The sequence below is a fragment of the Sceloporus undulatus genome, chromosome 2, assembly GCF_019175285.1.
Source record: "Sceloporus undulatus isolate JIND9_A2432 ecotype Alabama chromosome 2, SceUnd_v1.1, whole genome shotgun sequence".
Taxonomy (NCBI): Eukaryota; Metazoa; Chordata; class Lepidosauria; order Squamata; family Phrynosomatidae; genus Sceloporus; species Sceloporus undulatus.
In genome coordinates, this window is record NC_056523.1 from 250,256,469 (window position 1) to 250,275,523 (window position 19,055).

The window sequence follows — 19,055 nt, forward strand, 5'->3', positions numbered from 1 at the left end:
TATTATTATTATTATTATTATTATTATTATTATTATTATTATTATTATTATTTTCCCTAAGTGCAGTACCTTTCTCCCTGTTGAAATTAATTTTGTTACCTTTGGCCCAGCTTTCTAATCTATTAAGGTTATTTTGAATTTTGATCCTGTCCTCTGGGGTATTAGCTATTCCTTCTAATTTGATGTCATCTGCAAATCTGATAAGCATGTTCCCTGTTCTTTCATTTAAATCATTGATAAAGATGTTGAATAGCACTCGGCCCAGGACACAAAACAAAGTTCTGGACACAGTTTGAAATAGATGTGTAAATTAAAAGTGCTAACAGTGCTGGATTAAAGCACAAGGGTACTCTATGCTGAACCATGTTCTGGTCTCCCATATCTGTACTACAGATCACATCACAAAGGTATACAAAAGCAGGCACACATACTAACCGAGACTTCATCCACACTGCAGAAATAATGCAGTTTGAGACCACTTTTAAATGTCATGGCTATGGAATTGTAGGAATTGTACCTTTGTGAGATATTTGGCCTTCCTGTCAGAGAGCACTGGTACCACATCAAAGTACAAATACCAGAATTCCGTATCATAGTTGTCAAACTGTGCTATTTCTGCAGTGTAGATACGGCCCATGACATATACTTCCTCACATGTGAAACATGTTGGAGACTACTGTTGAAAAAGCCCTCCCTGATCCCACTGTATTAGACAACACAGTTTCCAACAATCCATTTTGGGGCAGGGTACTTGATCATGTGGCCTTGTTATGAGACAGAGATGCTTTTGGTTACTTTGGTGGATGACCTACACTAGGAACTGGGCAGAAATATGTCTCTGTTGTTTCTGCTGGATCCAGTGGTGTCATTACCTATGGTGACACCGGGTGTGGAGGGCTGTTGGTGTGGGGATGTGCACCTCCTTCCCCGCCACCTGCCTCCTCCAACTTACCCCTCCCCGCTGGTTGCCTGGTTGCCTCCTTCCTCTTGCCCCCTCCACTGCTGTGTTGCCTCCTCACCCACCCAGGGCAGCTGAGCAAGTGAAGCAATGGGAGGTAACATAAGGGATGCGCACCATCCCTCCTTCTCCTCCATTGGCAGCTTTCCTCCCCCAAAGAATGTGTCTTGGTTTTAAACTGCTACCTGATATCAGTAATGGAATGGATGAGGGTGAATAAATGCTAACTTAATGCAGACAAGAAAGAGGTCAGCTGAAAAGAAGAACAGGGTAAGGAGGTACAGCCTGTACCGAATGAGGTCACACTCCCTCTGAAGATGCAGGTTCCCAGCTTGGGTGTACTCCTCAAAGCTCAGGTTTCAGCAGTAGCTAGGAGTACATTTGCACAACTAGGCTTCAGGGCCAGCTGAGCCCATTCCAAGAGATGTTGGATATGGCCATGGTGATACATGAAATAGTCACATCATGTTTGGATTATTGTGTTGTGCTGAAGTAGAGCTTCCTTAGAAAAGGGTTTGGAAACTTCAGCTGATCTAAAGAGCTACCACTGGATTGCTGAGGCTGGCTACAGGGAGAACACAACTCCCTTGTTAAAACAACTATATCGATTGCCAGTCTGTTTCCAGGATCATTCCAAAATGCTGATTACAACCTATAAAGCCCTGTACATTTCATGCCCAGGCTATCTGAAGGACTATATTCTCCCATATGAGTCTTCCCATGTTTTGAAATCTTCTTGGGAGGTCTTTCTTCCTGTCCCACAACTATCACAGGTACTTTGGTGGGAACATGGGGAAAGGCCTTCTCAGTAGGCTTTCCCATGCTTTGGTACTCCCTTCCGGTAGCCTCCTTGCTATCATTCATAGGCAGATGAAGACCTTTGATTGCTCTGGAGAAAGGGCCAGTCATAATATATTGATTGATTGATATATTGTATTGTCTGGTGTTTTGTTTTGTTTTTATGGTCATGCTTTTAGCTGATTTTAATTCTATTTATAATTTAAATATATTTTATACTTTTTCATTATGTGCTTGTTTTTAGCTGCATCTGCTTTACCTTTTGTAAGCCTCCTCAAGTCCCTGACTGGGAAAAAGGCAGCCCTTGTAGCCAGTACCACTAAATTATTATCTTATCTCAACATTCCAGTCCTGCCCTCATTCTGCATTCTAGCTTTGCATGAAAATAAAATTCTAATTTAGAGAACAATACTGCAGAGGCTATAGGAAGGAGATAAATGAGAAAGATTCAGATTCAGAGCAGAAGATCTAATCTCAGGGGGGAAGATCCAATTACCAAGTCTCCCTTGGTAATTACCACCCCCATTTTCTGTGAAGGTTTCTGCAGTAGCTTCTGTTGTTGTTGTTGTTGTTGTTGTTGTTGTTGTGAGTTTGCCATTGTCATCCTCTGAGGCTGAGAGTGTGTTACTTGCCCAAGGTTACTCAGTGGGTTTCTATGGCTGAGCCGGATTCAAGCCTTGGTCTAGTCCGACGCTCAGACTACTATGCCATGCTGGTTTCCTTTACCAGATAGAAATTCCAACCTCACAGAAGGAGGAAAGGAGAGGTACTAATGGTGTGTGATGGGTGAGGAGGCAAAGAACATAGATCTGCTGGATCCATATCCCTCTCAGTTCCCAACTACATCCACAACCTGTTAGCTAAGGCTTCTGACAGCTGAAGTCCAAAACACATGGAGAACCAAAGTTTGGGAAGCAATGCATTAGTGACTAGAGGAAGAGCTAGTCAAGATGAATCACAACGGGAAAGATATTTTATGGGGGGAAATCCATCCTGTAGAGGGGAAAACCAAAGCTTCCTTTTATCTTTCACCAAGAAGGGCTCTGGATAAATCAGAAGTTCTAACATCAGAACACTCCATACTGATTAACTGCTAACCTTGCTTCTTTGCTTCTAATCTGGAGTTAACTGTTCCAAAATGAGCTTTGTCAATGTATGCTTCTGCTTGTTACCATTTTAAGGATGAGTGCAAAGTCAGTTCACAAACAGATTCTTGAACAACAAGTTCCATGTAAGTCTTCTATTCTTGTTCATTTCCTCAAACACAGGAGACCAATGCTGTGAAATGGCTTGCATGTTTTAAAGTTTCAGAAAGCGGTTAAAAATTAAGGTGACATGCTTGCTCCTCCTAATTTTCATTTTTATTATTTTTTCTTTACAATCACTGTCTCCCCAGATGTTTAACAATACTACTCAGTTTTCTGTGAAAGAGCTTTGCAATCCTTAGAGGAAAGTACTTAATTGACACAGTCAGCAAACAGAGAAAATTGCTATGCACAGTGTGCTGTCAAAATAAGCAAACATGCTTTGATGGAATCTCTCCCTGGGGATGTCAAGGTAATATTTTTCCAGACAGAAATGATTTGAAATAGCAGTGCCCTTGACAAAAATAATTTATAATGCTTCCTCTCAAGAGGGAGTGCACCATTCTTTCTTAACAATAACAACAACAACACATCACATTTTCATTTACAAGTCATTTGAACAACTAGGAAGAAGCATCACAAATTTGTAACAAGCAAGGTTGAAGAATATTCCTCAATATGACATCTCACCAGAAACTCAAGACCGAAATCCTTTGTGAGCCCCAACTAAAGCAGACGTGTTAAATCAAGGAAGACTTGGTAAGTGAGGCGTGGTACAGACCGCCTAAAAAGGGTGGCCTGCCGGCGCCTGTTTTTCCACCGAAGGGAAGCCTCAGCTGCCAAACCGCAAGGCTTCCCACCAGCAGAAAAAGAACCCGCAAAAAGTGGGTTCTTTAGAAGCTGTGGCACCAGCGTAACAAGTATGCCATTGGCGCACTTGTTATGTAAGTGCCGCACGGCGCCATGCGGACACCGCACAGCACTTGCGTAACAATGGCAGCACCCATGTATCCAGGGCACTGCCACTGTTACGCCCTCATCACGTGTGAGGGTTGCGGGGTGTGTGGGCGCTCCTCCCTCTGCCAAGCCCTAGCACGTGACGAGGGTGCCTAAAAGGCCCGTATGTACAGGGCCTGAGTTATATAAATTCCATTCAACTAACAAGTATATCTAGCTGAGACTCACAATTGGATTTAGGTCCAAGTCCTTAGCTAGGAGAAAGTAACAGTTGAGAAATACTAAAGAAGAGTTTGTACCATACAGATATAACTGATGTCACAATGCAGAATTAATGTAGTTTGACACTGCTTTAACTGTTGTGGCTCCCTCCTATGGAATCCTGGGATTTAAAGTTTGTTGTGGCACCAGAGCACTCTGACAGAGAAGACTAAACATCTCACGAACCTACAAATCTCAGAGTTCTGTAGCATTGAGCTATGACAGTTAAAGTGGTGTTAAACTGCATTATTTCTGCAGTGTAGATGCAGCATAGACAAATTTTGTTTATTTGAGTCCCAACTTTCAGCTGTAAGGCCAGTGAAACACAACTGAGTAAAGCAATGTCAAGGGGTCAGTTCTTGGCCTATCAATGTTGCAGTGGTTTCCACAGCAACAGAATATTACAAGGTGAATCTTATACTGGTAGCAGCTGCCATTTATCAAGCATTTTTACATATGGATCACTAGCAGGATCACAAGCACTCTCCCCATTGTCTGTGCTTTGCTTTCATTCCATCTTTGTGAAGATAGGAACTCTAGCATATTAAAGAGAATTATACATAGTTAATCTGAAACAAAATTAATACAAAAATAACTCCATTACTACTTAATTTGAATTTAACTAAATAGTTATACATGTGTTTCATTTCAAAAGCTTAAATCCAGTTAGTAGCAGAACTAGCAGACACATTGACACAAAATGGCTTATACTATTGACCTACCATTTGGTAACTGATTCCATTGGTTTACTCTAGTTGGGAGTAATAATTGGATTTAGGCCAAAGAAAAGTTCAAAGGATGAGAGATAAAGTAATCTGCTAAATACCTGGCCCAGGATTTCAAATCCATAGATATTTAAAATGCATTACATTCCCACTTGTCTCTCTACATTTTTGTGTGATCTTTTTAAAACCTTAAAATACTGGCCACAAAATAAGGACAGAATTTTTCACAGCATTTTTGTGAACTAGAATTGGTCTCTTCTGAAAACTATGGCCTGTTACAGACTGCCAAAATAAAGCTGCTTCGGGTCTCTTTGGAGGTATGCTATTTAAATGATGCATGCATCCTAAGAGTCCGGAGGTCACGCCAAAGCCACGCTCCATTCCTAATCACTAGAGTGTAGCTTTGGTGCAGCTTCCGGACTCTTAGGACCCCATGCATCATTTAAATAGCACACTTCCAAAGAGACCCGAAGCAGCTTTATTTTGGCAGTCTGTAACAGGCCAATGGAAAGTTATTAGACACCAATGCTATCTTATTGCCTCTCAAACAAGAACAGTTAATCTAAGCTTCATGCAATTTAGCAAGAAAGATATTTTGAGGACGTAGATGAAACATCATTCCACTATCATAAGAAAGGATGGCTGTCTGTTTTTCTACAAACGTTACTATAACTGTAAAATAAGTCTGAACAATTTTTAAAAACCCATATTTAAATCTAAACTCCCCAATTAACTTATTTCAAACTAAACATGGATGAAAGTTTTATGTAACAGAAAAATTAATGATTGGTAAAGACAACCAAAAGGGGCCTTGTTAGTGATGGCACCATATTTATTTTGTTTTGATGTGCGCTCTCTTGAGATAGTTTGCCCTGAAAGGCAGCAAACATATTATGAAATAAATACTTTAACTTATAGTGGTTCCTGCTTGTTTACACCTATGACAACAGTCTTCTAGTTATTTTATTATGATTACTTTTACTTATAGATGATGTCTTGAAGGCTGCATGACAGCATGGAAGAATTCTGAAGTTTTAATTAAACAAAATAATAAATAAATTGAAATAAATTGAAAGCAGGGGATTGGCATGCTAGTTACAGCCAAGCTTGCAAGTGAACTTGATTGCTTGAACAAAGGAATTATCCATTCCTTTTTCTTTGTCCCCAGTCCAGTCCCAGGCCCTGTCAGCACTGCAGAAATAAAGTAGTTTGACACTGCTTTAACTGCCATGGCTTAATCCTATGGAATTTTAGGATTTGTAGTTTGGTGAGATATTTAACCTTCTCTCTCAGAGAGCTCTGGTGCCATAACAAACTACAAATCCCAGAATTTCATAGCATGGAACCATGGCAATTAAATGATGTCAAACTATATTATTTCTACAGGGTGGATGCAGCCCTGTCAACCCCACAGATCCATTTTGAATTTCCACCTGACTCCATAATGCCATCTTAATCACATTTACCCAGAAGTAAGTCTTTTATGACTGAATCCTATGCTTGATGCCCATTGCTCATAGTGAGGCATATATCCAAGTGGGCTTGCTTCATATTAGGCCATTTAAAACTTCCTTTGTGCTAGAAAAGAAGGCAAACAACCTAAGCATCTGCCTCAACATTTCCCTTTTTTACAATGGCCCACCACGTGATGCTTAATATAAGTACCTCTACTCGCTCCCTTAAGCTCCCCAGAAAAAAAATGCCCAGAAAATGTGTGTTAAATTAAAGTAAGCAAAACTGCAAACAGTTAGTATAGTGACACAGCCATAATCTGAAATCATCAACTAAATGTAGAGATGGGGAAAATATACCTGGTGAGCTCTTCTTTAATCTTCAGGGGTTCGTGTGGATAGAATTTCACTCTAAAGCACATGGTATATGGTGGATGAGCTGAAACATTACAAAGAAACATCATGAGAACAGCTATATAAAACATGGCTTCTTCAGCACTGTAGGAAATATTTCCAACAGCCCCCTCCCCCCCAAAAAAACCAGACTGTGAAATGCAGTGCACTGAATTAAGAACAAAAAACAAGCCAAAAGCAGATATAATGTACTATAAGGAAAAACAAAGCATTAGTGAAATACAGCTCGTTTAAACCACATATCTGTATTATGTTAACTTAAAATCCTTTGCATGCATTTCTGGGAGTAAGCCCAATGGAATACAGTAACACACATTTCTAAGTAAATAGGTACAGAAACATATTATCTACAGGCCTGTGGCCTGGGGTGGTTTAAGTGTTAAAAACAAAGTAGACAATGTGCAATGCTTGCAAATACATTATTAATTAGGCTCCATATCCTCTACCAGGAAATAAATATGTGTGTAGTAGGCATGGCAAGAGCAGCCCAGTGAGATCAATGACTAGTCTGTCTCCATTCTGGGAAGTCACAGGGATGCTGGAGGGGATTGGGTTCTATAGGCCCAATTATCTAACAGTCATAATGGAATACAACATCCAGATTCTCCACCTAGGGACAAGGTTTTTGTTTTGTATGTATGGGTAACATGCATTCATGATATGCTTGTTCTACACAACTGTAATGTGAGCAGTTTTGTCCATATCCCTAATGAAAAGGATGAGGCTGTGGAAAGAGTAATGGCCCAAGGGATGGTTGTTGCATGAATTCAAGTCACAAGAGGGCAGCCAAATCTCATGAGATACATCGATTTCATGAAGCTTGGAAGGCCAATAAAAAGCTCTTTCTGAGTACAGTATATGGTAGAAATGAGAATTCTGGGCATTTCCATGGGATATGAAGAACATAAATAAGGTGTGTTAGTGAAACACAACCATTACATGTAATTAATGCTAAAACTTAGGCAGAACCATGGCCTACATGTTATGAAGGAAAATACCAGACAAAAACAGTTGACTCTTTGTAGATTCTGCATCTACTGAGTTACCATCCATGCCTTAAAAAAATAAAATAAAATAATCCAAAAAACAAACCTTGATTTTGCCCATTTATATAAGGGACACTATTCTACTGCAGCACGATATGTAATGGGAGTTGAGCATCCATAGATTTTGGTATCCACAGGGGGCCCTAGAAAAAACCCAGTGGAAAACAAGGGTGCACTGTAGTAAAAGGTATATGAGAGGAGCTTTCTCAGATCTCACTGTATCCGAGAGGAATGGAGGAGGACTGGGGGGAAATAATACAAAGACTTAATTAATTAAATATAAGAATATGGCAACGTGTTTTCTTTGGCCAAGATACTTCACTTTTTGAATATTTATGTTAACTGATCATAAACCAAATGATAAATCAATAAAAAGGGTCTATAAATGGCAATAATTTCATTTTAAAAGCCAGATTTTAGTTAATGAAAAATCACTATCTGTCTAGAGTGATTATAGTTTAGTTGTAAAGCATGAGTCACTGTACCTGACAAAGTGTGAGAAGAAAAGTGGATGTATGAATGAATGATATTACCACCTCAGGACTAGTAATCCGCTATGGGTGTTTTATCCCCTTCAGACTATATTGTCTGGAATTTGTCAACATGGCAGCGTACCCTTCAACACTTAACAAATGAAAATACAGACATCCTTCTGCATTTTAAACACTTTTATATTCAAAGTAAACATAATCTCCTCAGGGCACAGCTTTACTTAAGGCTCTTCACCAGACACTGCACATTAACTGTAAATATTTAATTGTACTGCAAAATATAATGATTAATGTTTCATTCAGGCAGCAATCCTGTGGTCTCATGGACAGTATAGCAGAGACCACTGGATGTATTACTATTCCCTCTCATCCCTCTAGTGATGAATCTGCTGGTCCACTGTTGAAGAAGCCCCCCCCCCAAGAAATCTACCCACTTTAGTATCTGGAAGATCCACCAATCCCAAAATGAAGTGGGCCAAAACTATGGCTACAATCTTGCTCGAAGAGACATAGCTGTGACATGTAGCTATGGTAGTCTCAGATCCAATCCACCTCACTTTTTCGCATCCACTGTCCCCCAAGCCATTCATTTGTATACCCCCCCCACACACACACACACATTTTACAGATGAAAATCAGGACACACATGCCAGAGTGTGGTCAAGACAGCAACAGTTATTAATGATGAAGCTAGGAGAGGCTGCAGCAATTTGTCTTTGTTCCAGGCATCCCCAGGGACCTCCTAAGGTCCTTCAGAGGTCCCTGCAGATATTGCCATTGATCTGTATCCAGCTATAGTAACAGGTTGTTTGCTACTACCCCTAGTGTTCTCTAACCAGGAAATGACTAGGTTTAAGCAGCTGGAAAAAAGGTGAAATTGCAAAGAGGGATTTTGGTCATTGCACAATCACCAGTGAATTCCAGTCTCCACAATGATTTAAAAAGTGAACTGTGATGATATGCCTGACTTACACTATCATAATTCACCATTAGGATGCCAGGCAAGGTATGCTAGAGGTATTTCTGATACAGACCAGACAGACTTTGAATCCATGCTCCACTACATGTGAATACATATATGTACATGTACAAATCCATAATATGTTGTGCACAGTGCATGTTGATTGTATAGATGTGTTTTACTTATGATAACTGTGCATGTATATAGAGCAACAATTTGTGCATATATGTACACACACCAAAAGTGCACTGAATCTAACATATTGACATTCCTACACCAAAGACTGATGTAAATATAAACAGTGAACACATTAGAATCAAGTAAAATGCCTTGGAAAAGCTTCCTCCCTGAGGAAGAAAGTCCAGATTTACAAGAAGTTTAATGTATGTTTATATGGTAAATCTGTATTTGTCTTCTGCTTATACCTGCTCAAAAAAAAATCCCAGTTAAGTGTATGTACTAGAGCCGCATTATATTGGCAGGAAATTAGTAAATCAGAACTTGTGTGCATTGCAGGAAGGCAGCAAACTACACCAAATGATTTGCTTCCTTCTAATGTGTTTTTTAAAAAACCCTTGCAATAGTAATATTGACTCAAGGAGTTTCCTTCTGGTAAATATAAGCCCCTTTTGAGCCAAAGACTTGGAGTTAATTAATCAAATTATAGAATACACACACAAACACAACACTTTCATATATGTGCATATGTGGATCAACAATAGTTCAAAAACCAGATATCTGAGCTACCGTGCAACAAAAAGCACTGGTGAAGCAGTAGTACTCCAGCAACATTTTACATTGTTATACTGAATTTCATATTTTAAGTCCTAGTGCATTATGAAATATGCCTTATTTTAATCATCACTATTGAACTGTTACTATTTTCACTGTAACCAGCTGGAAGCAATCACTTCTCCTTCTCACACTACAGGAAAAAGAACCTGTATATAAATGGCCCATCTAACTAACCCACTGGTTTTCTACCTAATCAAAAATATTTAAATACATAATACTTCTTACTGCCTCTTCTATGTAATTATGTCAGATTTATTCCATTGAACATCTCATGGTAGCAGCTTTATTTATATTTGGCATGTGGCTGTGTATGTGCACATGCACACAGAAACACACATTTTCTGATGCCATACCTATCTGCCCACCTACATTTTTATCAGTGCTATTCCAAATACTCTTTAGCAATGAGGGAACATTCTATTCTACTCCACACAATTATCTCTTGATTCTGAATTTTATTTTATTTTTCCTTCACTGGATAATAACAAAGCTGGGGAAAGTTACTTTTGGAGACTCCAGTTCTCACAGCATGGTCATGTTGGCTGGGAGATATGGAAGAGTTGTCATCCTCAGGATAAGAGCTACCAATGTTCCATGTGAGAATGGCTCCTGAGAGGAAACAGTGTCATGCTTGGCAAAACAACTGTGCCTGAAGCATTTACTAATGAAGAACAGCCCATACGTAGCTTGGCAGAGGCTCTTAACAACTGCACAGATGGATGCCTGCAAGCCTTCAAAGCAAGCACATCCTGAAGCTATAGACATATGTCATATTCCCACTTCACCTCTTCAAAGAAGGTGTAATACCCTGGATATTATTTCTTATCTACAAAATGAAATATCACTATCAGGAAGTTTAGAGTGAGAATCTGAAGTTTAAAAAGTGTGGCTCTCCAGAAGCTGAGAGACTACAGTTTTCAAATAAAATAATCAGTTGTGGGATAGTGAAAGTTACATACCAGCAACATATTCCTAAAGTTTTCAATTTCTCTTTCATACATATCAAATTTGTGCTTCCTGGCTTCTTTTCTTTTGTATCACCAGGAGACAATGATGAGACAGCCATTTCAAGTATTATCTCAATACAATGGACTCTATGTGGAATAACAAAGCTGAGGAGATCATCTGTAGCACACCTCCAGCAAACAGCCATGTTCTATATACAGCAGAGGCCGGTTCAAAACAGAAGTCTTCACTTCCCTGTCGCCGGGCCCCTGGCCCCGTCGGGGGGAAGAGGTGGTCCCATGGGTTCCATAATGAATGGTCAGGAAACTGATGGATGCTGCAAGTAACTTTAATGAACACAAATAGAGGCCTGAGGGCAACACAACTTCGGCAGTTTAATGTACTGCCAACCAAACAATCTAAAGTCCTTTCAATAGACGGCACAAACACATTAAAGTCCTCTCAGGAACAGCTACCTGGCCGCCTGACCTTCTCCCGTCCGCAATGGTGGTCTACGGGGTTTCGATATCCAAGTTGTCAAGGGTGGCGCTGGATTTGGGATGAGGACGTCCACGGGCTGCTCGGACTACGGGCCAACACCGGCCCCTGATATCCCACAGCAACCGAGGACCAGGGTGAATCACGGGCCGGGCTTGGTAGGGCTCCGGGTCATTAGCTGTGGGGTGAGGGCCCAGTGGCAGCTGCCAGTTCTCGCCCCCCCCCCCCGGACGCATCTCACCTCTCCCACCGGGACCGGCGCGTTGGCCTCTAAAGTGGTGCCTGTTAATCTCGGCCATGAAGGTGTCCCACACATGAGCCTCCACTTCCGCCTCGTATCCAATCGGACCTGACTCCTGCTCTCATTGGCTCCCCTGGCTCTGCTTTCCATCCTCCCCCCTGCCTCCGGCGCCTCCCCTTTTCTACCCCCTAGCCCCGCCTTCTCCTCAGCATCCGCCCCCGACACAGCTGTTTCCCCTTCCACTGGCCCACTTTTTCCCCTCCGGTCGTCCTCTGGGTCCTCCAAGGCGTCGTCCTCTATGGCGGGATACCAACCCAACTGCTCACCCTCTTCTACCCTCTGACATTCCCATTTACTGCAAGTGAAAACCTGTTGCTTTTGCTTCTCTGTACTTTCACTATTCGCCTAATGTAGAGTGCTGATGGCACTGATGACATAGTATGGCATAAATCACATTGGAGCATGAGCACATGAAGGTCCCGCTAATATTGTGGGTTACGCCATTAGGTCTTGTGATAACATTTTCTGGATAAATGTGCAGGCAGAGTTAGCATCTTGGTTTGTGGCAAGGAAGAGCTTTGCAATGTGTAAGCCAATTGCCCCCAACAAGCCGGGTACTCATTTTAACCACCTTGAAAGGATGCAAGGCTGAGTTGACTCTGAGCCCCTCAATGGTAGTGAACTCACAACCTTGTGGTTTGTGAGTGAGTTGCTGCAGTACAGGCATTTGACCACTGCGACACCAGGGCTCTTCCACTGTACCACCAGGACTCTTTGAGAGAGAGTAATGTCTGCATCACTCTCTAAAATCCATCTGACCTGATGGGAGAATATGGAAGCCTATTCTTTTTCAGCATTTGTGAATGTGTATAAATGTTCATGAAGCAAAAAGAGTGAAGGACAATTTTTTTCTTTTTTTAAAATATGAATATAACATAATATAATAAAAGTAAAAAGGTAAAAGGTAAAGGCTTCTCCTTCGACATGATTGTCTTGTCATGTCTGACTGTAGAGGGCTGTGCTCATCTCTGTTACTAAGCTGAAGAGCCAACGTTGTCAAAGATGACTCCATGGTCATGTGGCCAGCATATCTGCATGGAATGCTATTACCTTCCCACCTATGTGGTACCTATTTATCTACTTGCACTTTTACATCCTTTCCAATTGCTAGGTTGGCAGAAACTGGGACAAGTGATGCAAGCTCACTCCATTACACAGTACTTGGGTCTCGAACTGCCAACCTTGTGATAATCAGAGTCAGCATCTTAACTGCTATGCCACCATGTCCCTATAATAAAAGCAGTGCTATGCATAAATAACCTATAGAATTCATTACAACCAGATTGCTGAGCACCAGCATTTAAAAAAAAAATAGAAAAAAATCATGCAAGACTTATCTAGTAATAACTATGTACTAAGAAAGCTCTTCACACTTTGTTGTTGCCAGGTGCTAGACTGTGGTTCCCAAGCTTCATTCCGCCAGCTGTTTTTGATTTTAACACCCAGAATCCCTGGTCAGCTTGATTAACAGTCAGGAATTCTCAGAGCTGATGTGAAAAAAATCTGGAAGACCAAAATTTGGGAATCAGTGTGCTAGAATAAGGTTGGGGAATATCTCTCAAACAAAAGATCAAGTTCAGTTTCAGAGAAGTCCTCGGGAGCTTCATTCCAGCGATAGGTACAGCCAAAGGAAAAAGAGTGAGAACAAAACTAATAGTATATTTTAGCATGAAACTCTTACTGCCACTTATCATAGCCATCCCAAACTTTTAGCTCATAGTTTCCAAGGAAAGAGGGTGTGGTATTCTGCTGAGACCCAGTAAGCCATACTGGAACTTGAGGAGGCCCAGATTCAGCTTCATGACATGAGGTACCCCACTTTTTTGATAGAGATTAACAGAACTGGACATCAGAGTCTAACTTTCCGTGTGACACCATGCCTTTCCAAAATCAAAGGTAATACAGACTTGTATGTGTGTAGGTCAATTTAAAATGTTAAAATTAATATTGATAGGTCAGTGGCACAATCTGAAGAGATGCTTACTTACAAATATTCAGAATGCCTGCGAAGGGTTAAACCTACTTAGCAGTGTTCAAGCATTAACAGACAAGTCCTACACCTGAGTACCTCACTAACCCAGTCAGCCCAGCCCACTAGCCCTCAAAATCTCATCTTTTCAAAAATATATTGTGCAAAATATGTATCAAATTCCTGAACAAAATTTGGACCAATATTTCTTTGTGGCATGTCGACAGTAGTAGGTCAATCGTATTTTTCATGTTTTTTGGACTAAACTGATAAATCTATAATTTGTACACACTATTTGGAATGGGCTTAAGTTATTAAACATATGAAGCTCCACCTTCTCCAGGTGTAAAATGAGAACATATAAGACAGCCAATGAGAGAATGGTCACAACATAAACAGAAAAACACATGTGTGCTCTCTCATTCTAAGACTCTCCCTCCTTCCCTTTCTTTCCTAACAAATTCACATTGTATTCTAGTATGGAAACACAATAAGCTCTTTCAGTGTTGCAGTCTACTAATACAGCACTATTGCATAAGAACATGAAGGGAAAAGCAAACATATTAGTGACTCTTAAGTGGGGGAATGGGCCCACCACTGGGCACATTAACTACATATACACAAACTATGCAACAGCCCTATTGTTTAGCAGTCATTCAAAGAACTAAAAGTGAAAGCTGTAACGGGGTATGTGTGATAAGATGTCATATTATAAAAGTATTCACATGCAAACGGAAGCATGAATAATCAAGTTTATTGTAGCTGTGAGGCCTCCCTTTTAGAATGGCCTTTAATCTGACAGACAAGGCCCAGCTGGTACACCGAAGGGCCCAAGGCTTTGTCAGGTTTTCCCATCATCTCAAGTACAGCTCTTTTTGTTAAGCTGGATTCATCATCATAATCATTTTAAAGGATTTTACACACCATGCATTGCACTCAGTGCAGCATCTTTAAAGGGATGCTAATAATTCACTGGCTTGCACACAACAATATTCAAGAGACAAAAGAACAGCAGAGATAAAAGCTCCCTCTAAGATACCATACACAAACTGTCAACTGTAGAGAATCCAACATGCGAGAATACCTCATAGTAGAGAGCCAGTTTCTCTATATGTCCAACAGATATGCCACCAAAAAGGAAAAGAAGCTGATTCAGGACAAAATCAGAACCAATTTCACTTAGCCTCTTCACATTTAAAAGATAAACAAAGCAGTGTTGTTAACAACAAAGGAAGACTTCCATCAGGTGTTTCTGAAGTAAACAAAAGGACCTCCTTGCATGCTCATCCTCCTATATCTTTTCCATCTCTGCTCCTCAAATGAGGAGCAGAAAGTTGATAAGACAGCTTTAGAGGGATGCCCTGTCTAAGGACCATTTGACCAGCAATTTGCTCCTTTTAGAAGAGTTGTGTACAGAGTCAACGTGACAATAAAGGATGTAGAGAAAATGTATCTGGAAACAAAATGAATAAACAACACAAGTCTATATAGCACAAGAAAGAAAGAAAAAGCACTTGGTATTTCAGAATTCTTTAGTCTCAGAAGAAGGTAGATATCAAGTGAGGAAGCAAGTGTGGGTGGATGGGCAGGTGGATATTTATGAATTATTTACTGCCACAAGATGTAGCGGCCCACCAAAACATATGTACAACTCCTGCTTCCACTTACTCATGCAAAACCTACTTACTTGGGCACAAAGTAGGCCTGTCTGAAACTTTCCACAGCTTTTTCTTTTCCAAAAATGTGAGTGCAAGAGGCTGAAGTCTAGACTATGATGGGAGGCGGGTAGGAGAAGGGCACATTGTCTATTCTTCATTCTGTTTTCCCTCTGAAAAGTACATCTACAGGACTGCACCCACCAGTCTTTCAAACTGGACCAAACAGGAACTTTCACAGGGGCATTTTTCAGCAATGCAGTTAGACTCTCAGCTACTTTTTGTAAAAGAAAAATCCACTGGGAATTGCAGCTAGTTTGACCTTTAGAAATGCTATCCTGTCATAATGCAGAAAAAAATATCTGGGAGTGCACAGATTTCATATCAATTGAAATGAAAATTAAATCAACAATGAAGTAAGAGATGCAAATTTTTTTTTTTTTAAAAAAAAATCATTTCCTTTTTGTTTGTATACATCTGACTATATCTAATCTCAAATTTTCAGCAACAGTCACTCATGTTGAGTATTTTAGGTCACTCTCTATGAGCATAATTCACTCCCCAAACCTGATTTTTTAAATGTGTGTAGCACTCATATACTAGCTGTGACTGTATTCCAAATGGTTTTTAATTCATTCATGCAGTGGAGGTCCTAGATACTTGAGAAGAGCTCACAAAAAGCTTCTTTTTAAATATATATTTCCAAGAATCTCCTAGCCATCATGATTTTATTTCTATGAGTTTTAGTCTTAAAAAGCAACTTGTCCAAGCTGCTTGGAAAGTGCAGGGGAAAGCTGCTGTACACAATGACTTTGTAATTGTTCTTATGGTCCCAGAGCCAGTATGGGGTAGTGGGTTGAATGCTGGACTGACCTTGAGAGATCAAAAAATACAGTACTGTATAGTCCCTGTTTAACCATAAAAACATGTGACTTTGGGTAAGTCACACACTCTCATTCTTAGAGGAAGGCAAAATCCAGGAACAGACATATATAAGCAGGCTGTGTGAAAAAAGGTAAATAGAAATGTGAAACTTTGTGGGTGTGGAGATGAGGTGTCAAGTTCAGTTTTAAGAATGGCCATTGGGAGACAAGCAAGAGGAAGAGGCAGGCTGTTTAAATCCAAAGTAAGTAGATTACCATATGAATGACTATTGGTTCCCAAAACACATTCCAAGTTTTGTGTTGCTTGTGCACACACAGCCTGCTTACTGGACTTTGCATTCCATCCCATACTTCTAAGGAAGTAGACTCAGGTCTAGAAAAGCTCATGCTACCAACTTCTTTTTTTCAGTTAGTCTCAAAGGTGCTACAAGATCCCTTTGCATAGCATGGTGTTGTTGACTGGTGAGAGGAAGAAACAAATTTAAAAGGTATTTCCCTCCCCCCCTCATGACCCCGGACAGGTAACTGAATTGAGATCTTGTTTGAGCAGCCTTCTATACCTCCAATTTAGGGTAGATCCTCCAAAATAATAAAAAAAAAATCAATTGAGCAAGTGTAAGCAGCTTGTACTTTTGCTCCCCTCTTCCAGAACTTTCTAGATTATTTTTTTTAGACTGTAAGCCTGAGGGCAGGGAAATGTCTAATTAACTATCTGTAAACCGCTCTGAGAGGCTTTGTGGCTGAAGAGCGGGGTATAAATACAGTAAATAAATAAATAAATCTTGAGACGAGCGCATTGAGTTAAGCAGAAGGCAGCTGTGAGAAAAAATCTGCTGTACTTGAATGTTGCAAAAGCTCCCTAGCTAGCTGATTCCAGGAGGCTAGTTTTACAGACCCTCATTGTTCCTAAAGTGCAACATTTCTTGATTGTAACCCTGTATTCTTTCTGCTGACCAAAGACTGATTGTATCCATGCTAATTGTCAATCAACTTCTTTCTTTGCTTCTGCGTGGCTGATCCCCATGAACTCATACTGACTTACCACAAGATTTTCTGGCGCTGAGAGTGTAAGACTCACTTGCGGTCACCCAGTGGGTTTCCATACTACATCTCACTGGCTCTCTGGGCTTACTCTATAAACCTCAAGAGGCTTGGCAGTCTCTCTTCAGAGATGCTTATACAGTAAGCCCCATTAAAAATGGCCACCACTGCTCTGATTCAAATCAGGTTCCCCCATGTTCCTGCTGGATGCCACTTGAGCTGAAAAAGGTGAGGAAGGAGGGAGGGCTGCCTTTCTTTTCCCCATTTATATTCCTTTCCCTATCTGTATTTGTATACGTATAGGCATATTATGATCAGCAATGCCATTTACATATACACCCCAACTGTGGGAATGTCAACAGAAGAATTCCTCTCCTTCTCTTTAGTTCTTGCTAAGTATGTTCCCTCTAAGCATTTTTAAAAGGAGAGGAAAAGATTTGTCTGACTTTTATGTTTGATTTATCCATGGCCACAGCAAAATCCATACTTTTGGCCCCAAAACCTGCCCTCAATTTAGTTCAGATATAATTGGACATTGTTTATTCTTTAGAACAGCAAATGCTCTGAATAAACCTTTGAATGGTTGGCATCAATTAAATATATGAGTATGTAGGAGAAACAACAAGATTCCTCACAGTCTCCAGTCTGTTCTATTACCTGTACACACACACATACATTCACTCCTGATGCTCAAACTATTTCTCTCATGAAGAATCTCTGGGAAAAGTAAGGGGCAAGCTCAAAGGGAATCATGCAGCTATCCAGATATTGCAAGATTGCAACTCCCAATATTCCTCACTACTGGTTTTGCTGGCAAGGTCTGTTGGGAATAGCAGTCCAACAAAATCTGGAAGGCTGCAGGAATTCCATCCCTGCTTTAGGAGGAAACTGCTTTGCCCTCTACCATCTACCAAGTAAATAGAAGAAGCCAATTTAATCACCCCAGGCTCCTAAACTAGAGTAGGTAATATGTGGCCTTCCTTATATTGTTGGACTAAATCTTCCATCTACCCTGGACAATATAATCAAGGACTGAGATGAAAGAAGTTTTAGTTCAACAAAATCTATGGGACCACATATTTCCCATCCTTGCTCTTAACCAGCTATAAAAGAACACATGCTAGTAATTAATCCTCATATAATGTATATCTGATTTCTTCAATTCAGGATGAGTCTGCAAGCACTATATATCAGAGACAGGACAATGAGCAGTAAAGACGAGGTGAAATTTTGTCAGTTTTCACTCTGTCATGAAAAGCAGAGCTTTCAGCAACACTGGACCTTTTATTTAAAAAGTAAGCAGTCTATAAAGAGAAGAAAAAACACTGTTTTGGAGGAAAGGATTGGAAACATGCTACTATACATGGAGTGACAGCATTTTAAAATAGCATACCAGATTATGAAGTGGGTTTTCAACACTTACATTTCATTTGCTTGAAGATAGCTTTGTTGGGCTCAAGCCAATGCTGAAAAAGAAAGGCAGAGACCAGTTGTTAAAAGAGCATCACTTCTGTACAATCACAAGGTCATAATAAACTGGCAATATATTTTTTTTCATACCAGCTTTGATTTCCACTTGTTTTGTCTCAACAGCTTCAAAGAGATGCTGAGACTTGTGTAAGCAGAGTGGAAAAGAACATCTGAATGTGAAGGACACAGATGATGTGACTGTAGAATGCACTACTGGTATATTTAATTTAGTTCAAAGCCTCAATAGTGAGGAAAGGAATATCTTTGGTTTCCAAAAATATATACAGCTTCCTTAATAACAATAACACTGCCATCCTCTATGTGTCTATTCCAAAGGAAGCTTCATAGAT

General features: G+C 40.3%; 1 protein-coding gene across 3 annotated transcripts in view; it reads right to left on the reverse strand.

The window, feature by feature from the left end:
- Positions 1-19,055, reverse strand: part of FRMD3 (FERM domain containing 3) — a 144,915-nt gene that overhangs the window by 41,523 nt on the left and 84,337 nt on the right. For 2 of the 3 annotated variants that reach the window (XM_042453259.1, XM_042453258.1), the window contains exons 3-4: positions 18,659-18,701; positions 6,596-6,674 (exon numbers count right to left, since the gene is read on the reverse strand). In XM_042453259.1, coding sequence (XP_042309193.1) covers positions 6,596-6,674; positions 18,659-18,701 — 122 coding nt within the window. Of the gene's footprint in view, positions 1-6,595; positions 6,675-18,628; positions 18,702-19,055 lie in introns of those variants that run through there. The other variant, XM_042453260.1, reaches the window with a different exon arrangement.